At 38.8% G+C, this 8,075-nt stretch overlaps 1 protein-coding gene across 1 annotated transcript; it reads right to left on the bottom strand.

Moving 5' to 3' along the window:
- Positions 1-753: 753 nt before the first annotated feature.
- On the bottom strand, positions 754-2,949 carry LOC105049031 (metacaspase-5). The gene is made up of 2 exons (XM_010928565.4): positions 2,450-2,949; positions 754-1,915 (listed from the first exon to the last, which is right to left on the bottom strand). Exons 1-2 carry the CDS (start codon positions 2,793-2,795, stop codon positions 1,032-1,034), a joined length of 1,230 nt encoding a protein of 409 aa, XP_010926867.1. The 5' UTR covers positions 2,796-2,949; the 3' UTR covers positions 754-1,031.
- Between the last annotated feature and the right edge of the window lie 5,126 nt (positions 2,950-8,075).

The raw sequence follows: 8,075 nt of genomic DNA, 5'->3' as shown, positions 1-8,075 counted from the left end.
CAATTTAGAGATCCAGACATCTTGAGCGACAAATAGTGGTCAATTTCGTGCCATCGAAGAGGACAGGCTAATATTTGTGAAAACAAGATAAACTATCTCTTATGAAGGATTTTCTTTTAGCTCTCTATAAACCACTTATAATAGAAGGGTTTGTATGTACATACAAACCTCCAATTTTTAAGTTTGTTGCTCCAAATGCAGCAGCTCAATTAGCTCAAATTTTCATACGATTATTCTAATGATATTACTTTGCACAAGAACATATAAGGTTGTGTGTCTCATGGAGAGAGAGAGAGAGAGTAGGAGGAGAATGTTTGCAACATTTCTGATAAGAAGATCTAGTCTTTAGGTGAGACTGTAGAATACTCTAGAATTCATAATTCCGATAAGAAACCCCTTGTCTTACGGTAGAACAAAATCAACGATCTGTCTCATTCTATGATCGTCTGTTATGGATGGACATTCTATCATTTATTGCAGCTTAATACTAGCAATTAAGAATTTGGGAAAGAGATAATCTACGTTAAGAATTCATGGCAGCAACTTCATCCTTTTGGAACCTTCTTAACCATGCAAACTAGTAAAGACTCTTGCATGTATTAGGCTAGAAATCAACTAGCTAAGACTCGCATGGAGAAGGCAGAGAAAAAAAATACGCACAGTTTGTTGTGCAAATGCACGTTGCTCATTCATCCTTTCCTTCTTTTAGGTCTGTATCTCATAAGAATATCTGCCCGAAGCACATCTTAAAAGTAAGACAAACATAACCGAAATTTAATGTAGAAAACCACAATGCCTCCACACCTGGATCCGAAAACCAAGTTACAGAGCCTGTCCTGTTATGATTATTAGCCAACAAAGCACAGGAGAAAAAGCAGTGCACACTCTCCATACCAAAACATAGAAAGACATAAACCTGAATCTAAAGACCAGTTTAGAGAGCCTCTTCCATTGAAGTTTATTTCTCGACAAACCATACCACAGAAACACTCCACATTCTACTTGCAGAAACAAGGTATCACATTCCCCTATCAGCAGACAAAGGAAGCATCAACATGATCGTCGCTGCAGTACAGACCAGGGCGCTGCGTAAATCCTTGCTTGGACAGCATTTTCCGAGCCCTCAAAACGAGTTCCTGATTTGAAATTTCACCATCAGTCTCTGCAAGTATTGTCTGAATGGCGTTGCTGAGAGCTCCATAAGCTCCGTTTGGGCTATTCGCATCCGCTGATGTCTGGTCCGTCTGGCAACCACTGATCAGAATCCCGTTATCAGGAAGACCCCGCTTATTTGGTCCCGCATAAACTTCTTGAGTGCTGTAGACCTCGGTCTTCATTGCTGGCTTTACATAGTCTTCATTATCCTCCTCCAGCTTATGCTTCAGAAACTCCTGTGCCAGGTTGCCAACCATGCCCATGAATCCACCGCCTTCGCCAGTTTGCCCCTTTTGGAGCTTGTTCAGGATGACCTTCATGAACTTCTTCACCTTAGGGCTTGCATCCTCACCAAAGACATCAAACAGGGTTGGCCTAATGTTCCCCACATCAATGTCTTGCTTGCCTGTCTTCTGCTTCAAGATCTCAATCAACGTGGACAGAGGGAGGGATCGGTTCTTTATGCGACCGTGCTGGCTGTGCTGTCTGTCCTCATCATCCTCAGCTTCATGGTGGCGGTGGTGGTGATGGCCTTCATGAGGGATGTGGATACCACGGGACTCGAAGGCCTCATGGACTTGTTGTTTCAAGAAGCTCTTGAAGCTAAAGCCAGAATCAGAACTTTCTTCCCCTTTTCTAGTGCTCTCACCTATTTGCTCCTTTGATTCGTCGATCAGGCCACCACTGTGACAGGAATCCGACACAATGGTTATCCGACAGCCCTCTGGGACTTTGTCAACAAACTCTCTGAAATCATCATCTGCACCAACAAAGAAACACATACAATTCTATTACTACAAGAATAACAAACCAAGTCCTCCTCCAATCCGATTGGCTCATTCCGATTTGGATGCATAATTCCCAATTCTTTTGAAATGAATTAGATCTGGTGTTGACAAAATAATTTATTTTCATGGATTTGTCTAATTTACTATCGATGTTTCGTCTTCCAATTTCTGCAAGGTTCGCTGACAAAATGCCCTAGATTCGTCAAGAAATGTGAGTCAAATCATACATAAATATTTTGATAGAAGATAAGAAGGAAAAGATGGAGAGGTTTATCATGTTAAGAATTTAACCAAATAAATTGTTAGGTAGACTTCCTAATCCTCTTTTTTCACAAGTAACATTTTCCTAGGATTTAGCAAGTTGGCTGATTATTCTCATAGCAACCCTAATCCAAGATCGGAATCCGATGCGTCTACGATCTCATAAGCAATTTAGCATTCCAATCACGAAATAGACAGCAGGGTAAAAAGATCTGGTGGAGGAAATTTAGATGGATGAGACGGACCGGTGATAAGGTTCATGTCACAAGGGACGATGCACTCGTCGTAGCCGGTGTCGTCGTCGTCGCCGGTCTCCGCGGGGAGGCGGGTGCCGTGGCCGCTGTAGTGGAAGAAGAGGTAGTCGCCGGGGCGGGCGGAGGCGACGAGGTTGGCGATGGCGCGGCGGATGTTGGCTCCCGTCGGCTGGGGGTAGGACTCGTCGGTGTCGATGAGGACGGCGATGTCCTCCTCCGCGAAGCCGTAGCGCTCCACCAGGCACCGGTGCATCCGCCGCACGTCGTTGATGCAACCCTTCAACTCCGCCTTCGTCCCCGGGTAGTTGCACCCCACCAGCAAAGCCTTCTTCCCCATCTCCGCAATCCGATCTCGGTCCGATCTCCTCCTCTGCTTTTTCCCTTCTGTGGTTGCTTTTGAATTGATGATGATGACGACGACGTTTGGGTTGGATGGATTGGATCACCCAGGAGACGAATTATTTATGGTGATAGCGCGTGATCGCGTTGGATCCTTTTGCTTCCCATATACCTCAGCACTTTCCCATCTGTAGTTTTGTGTGGGTAGTCGTTTATGCACAAAGAATGATTGATCTTCTTGGGACGTCGAGTGTAGGATCACGCCATACACGGATCTGAAAGCACTCTGAACTTTTCGTTCTTCCGCCTAACACAGATCTATCTGGAGGCAACCATTGCGCGGTGCAACGGTGGATTCGCGCCGAGGAAGGCAAATATTTTACAACCCGCTGCCCTACAAGGATTTCCCGGAAAATTGTTTTATTTTTTATGGTAGGTGGTTCTGTTCTGAGCTCACCCTGTGGACGGTTCCTTGTGAGGCCGGCTGAAATGGGCCGGCCTTCCGGGCGAGAACTCTAGATGAGCCTGAGCTGCTAAAGCTTTGCTTGACTTCAGTCCAGCTCCACTTCTCAGTATGTGATGATAGTTAAGCTAAGCTAATATTAAGCACAGCTAAGTCAACCTGAGCTGTGGACCCTGCTAGGCTTAGGCTACAGATCATCAAATTTTATTAGCCCAGTTATCGATCATGTAAATCTTTAAAAAATCTTTAAATATTTAGTTGCATGATTTTGGAGATTTCTTGTAGATTTTTATGGGCATTGGATTAATAGATATCAAAGGAGCATCCTAGCTTTATGGAGGGTTTGTGTATGGTAGTCCGCCGAGCCTTGAATGAAAATCCAAAAAGAGAATAACCAAAATCCTCAGCAATTCATGATGGAAGAAAATAAATTGAAGGAGTGAACGACATCTCCTTCTAGCCACCATCTAACCAATCAGCAGATTGGTTGCCTTAGCCGAATATATACCTTCAAAACGTGTAAACCTGTGCTAAGTTTGAGAGTTTTATCCATATCCACGGTGCCTTACAAACATACACAGATAGCTGGGCTATGTCCTTCCCAAGCCCTTACAGACTTAGCACAAATAGCTGAACATGAAGGCAAAGAACCGGAGATAGCATGCATTAGCTGACATGCTCCCGATTCAAAATTGCAAGCCAAAGATCGTGACAATCACTGTATACTCGTAGAGAACTCTCTCTATAAACATCAAGATATTCAAAATACGATATCAATACATCACAACAAAATTAATTTAAATAACTAAAAGTCAAAATTCAATTAAACAATCCAACCAATATATATATTTGAATGTCTCTACATCAAATATTTCTTGATTGATAAATCTCAACTAATAATATTAAATCTAAATCTAATAATGTTGATATTATTGAATCTCATTTCTAATCTCACTTTTAAAGCATTATCATGTCCAAAACTAGGTATTTGAATCTGAAAAAAAAGAGAGGATTATGAGCTTGACAGCCCATTAAGCAATGGATACTTTGGCTAGATAAATCAAGCAATAACAATATACTGAAAAATAAGCATATAGAGTATATTAATTCAAAATCTAATTCAGAAATACACATCACCTATCCAAATTAGATGTATGCAAATTCAATCTTATTAAAATTCATTTTCATTTATGGATCAATTTCTATTAAAATATATAATTTATGTCGATTGCTATGAACTATGACAATACTTATATTTTGTGGTTAGACTAGAATGAGCTCAAAATAGTCCAAAAATCAATATATAACTCCCATTAATAAGATATTAATATGCCAGTACACAATCTCCACTGATAGGATATCAATATATAAACATATAACTATATTGATAGAGTTTTGATATATAGATAGGCCACGAGTCAAAATCTATCCCAAAACAAATCACTTTTTTGATAAAATTAGTGTCATATTTCAATCAAACAATACACAAGGTTATCTAGAAATCAAAATCAATCATCGATCATAACTCCATAACAAAATCAATATATTTGATAATGCATCAAACAATATTTTATAATGAAATAAATTTAACAAATATTATATTTCATATTTATAAATAAAAAATAATATAATTCAAAGTTAAATGATGTAAATGTTGGATATATGACCTAGAAAGCTAATTGTTGGCTGACACATTGTATTAATTTTAAGACATATTTTTATACTTGATCTTAAAAATTAATAAAATAGGTAATTATTTTTATTCTAGAATAATGTGTTCTAGAATTGTCCAAAGAGTTAATGGTCAATGATACATATTTTCAAGAATTGAAAATTTGAGATATGTGTCATTATAGATTAACTCCTGAATTGCTTTCAATCATTGAATCATCATAGAAACGATGATTGATCCATCAAAATCGATGCATAGATCGCTTTCCTTTCAGATAGATGGATCTTGAGTCTATAGTGTGGGGACACTGGAGCGAGAGTACAGATGGTTGTTAGAGAACAACGGTACTGAGCGTGATTAAGTACGAGAAGTTACTTGGATATCTACACGCTCGTCAGTAACTATCTCGATGCTGTAATTGTGTGAGTAGTTCTTTGATCTGCGGTGCTTCGACTGCTCACAGTGGGGTTGCTGTAGTTTGACAATACATAAATATGGTCCCTAGCCATTCAGGATCTTGCAGTATTCATTGGCTGTAGTAAGTTTATTATAGGAGTAGGAGTATACTTATAGAAGATCTATTGGCCTTAGTAGTTGAGGAGTTATCCTATGTGATCTAAGAGGCTGAGTCTTTAAGTCTGTAGCCACAGCAGTGTGATAATAAAAAAAAAATTTCATGAGATTCACAATTGGACTCAAGCCAATTAAGTCTTGCATATGACAGATGCTTAGGATTTAACGAGTTTCCATGATCTGTATCTTATCGGGACTCTTGATAGAAGAATTTGATCATACGGTAACTACACCTAGGGGTTCATCTTTCTATTCTACCAAATTGCCACTACATGCTGCTAGGTATCACTGGTGGATTGTGAGAACTCACTAGAATTATTTTCAGATCAACGATCCTTGTTGGGTTAAGTTGAAATTATTTTAGTCCATCGAAAAGAGTTTCGATGATACTATGATAGAGATCATGGTTTGTCTCACTATCAGATAAAATAGAACCTGAGGGGTCACACATAAAAAGAGCATGATCTAATCAATATTTTGGATCATAATCAAATTATCAATTGAATTAATGGTTTGCATTAAGAAACTACTAATTATACAAGGGTTACATATTTAGTAACTGCTAATTGTTAGCAAAGAGACTTAATTACAAGTGTTGCAATATAATTGGACTTAATTAAATTATGGATCAAGTCTTAATTAATTTAAATTAGATTTAATTTAATTAAATTTAAATTAATTTAAGGCTTATTGAGTTTAATTATCCAAGTTAGACTTGGATTGCAATCCTGATTAGATCAAGTTTGATAGTCTTTTCAAATTTGATTCGAATCGGGTTCAAATTGAGTCTTTTCTCTTATCTATCTCATGTCTAAATCTGATTTAGTTTTGATAAAAAGAAGATTTTGAAATTAGATTTCAAAATATTTCTTATTAGGAGAATCTGTTCTCATCCAGATCAACCTCTCCATGCCAATAATTTTTTTTCTCCTTATATGTGTGGCATTAAGAATATTTTTTGTTGGAGATCAGTTGGAGAACTGATTTACCATAAAAAAATATGAGAAGGGGTGTCTCATATTTTTTTGACATATTTTTGGATGTAAAATTGTGAAGGGAGACAGAATCCTGTAAGAGTCCAGGATCATTAGGACTCTTCACCCCACCTCCTTACATGCCTATAAAAGGAACTTTTATGGTTTCTTTTGTATGTGTAAGATATCAGAAGAGAGCTATTCACATGGTAAAAGTTTGAGCATAGTTCATGATGTGAAAAATAGAGAGGAGGATCCTCTCTCTTGGGATGTGCACAAAAACTTGAATTTCAAATTTTTGATTCTAAGGATTTGGGAAGAGAGAATAAATTAGAAAAAAATTATTTTTTTTTCATCTTTTTTCTATCTCTTCATCTCCTCCAGAAGTCCATCTCCAACCTTTGGAAAGATTCTAGAGATTTGAAGAAAAGATCCAGATTATGTTGGGAATAGTGTCCCAAAGCCAATCGTCAGCCTATTGACGGTTGTGCTCTTTCCTGTATTAGTATATTAATTATAAATAAATAAAAAATATTTTAATATTTTTCATCATAAATTATTTCATCTTCTAATGAACTCCTGTGTTGTGGTGAAGTCCTTAGGACTATTTAGACTCGACAAAGGAGGATTTGTCATTTAGTCCTTAAACCTATTTGCGACCAAATGATACGTTGTTACCAAGGACAACAACGTTTATCAAGCATAGGTCATTGTGTGCTATATGGGTTGGTTGTCTTCTTAACCAAGGAGAGTGAAGACACTGGTATGGCATACAAGTGAGATGTAAGGGTATATCGGCACTGAACATGACCGACTCCGGAGCTTTTTCTGCTGTCAAGATTTGCTCCGATGGGATATGGGTATAACTGTCTCTCCGACCTGAGATTGCCATAGTGATTTGCAAGCAACTCACTACACTTAGGCACTGGACTACCTGAATTTCTAATTCAGTGACGGAAGGCTGCTGGGTGTAGTCAAGTACTTGACTTGTCGGTGCGTGTGTCAAGATGGGATTGACCACTCCAGTTCAGGAGCTGTGTACAGTCGTGTTTCAATTTAGCAAAACCTTGATCAGGGTAGTCCTAGTGAGGAGTCACAGGACTGTTTGAGTTGAGCATGATTCAGATGATCTGATCAGGGTTGACAGTTTAACCCTGAGTCATCCTATACACAGGGATCAAAAGGGATGAATTATACAGTAACTATATTCGCATAGGTTCTAAATGTTGCGATTGTGACTATTCGACCTATCCGGATATCGGATACCATTGCTAGATGGTCACTTCAATTAGTACAGGAATTGATTCCTGTGCTATCGGCTTAGGTTCGAATCTGCGGGGTCACACACATTAGAGGTTCCTATATGATCTGATGGCCGGTGAAGAGTCCCACTGGACTGGGACTCTTCGACCAAGAGTCCTAATGCTCGAAGACTCTGAGTCTTACATACCTGAGACTCTGTGATCGAGAATCAAGATTCTCCAATCATGAGTTCCACACATTTTGGGTACCGGGGTTAAGAGTCCCACTGGTTTGGGACTCTTCGATCAGGATTTCATATCGATGGACTTTGATGCCCGATTGCCCATCGAATTT

Source organism: Elaeis guineensis, chromosome 6, assembly GCF_000442705.2.
Source record: "Elaeis guineensis isolate ETL-2024a chromosome 6, EG11, whole genome shotgun sequence".
Classification (NCBI taxonomy): Eukaryota; Viridiplantae; Streptophyta; class Magnoliopsida; order Arecales; family Arecaceae; genus Elaeis; species Elaeis guineensis.
This window is presented reverse-complemented; position numbering and strand designations above follow the sequence as displayed.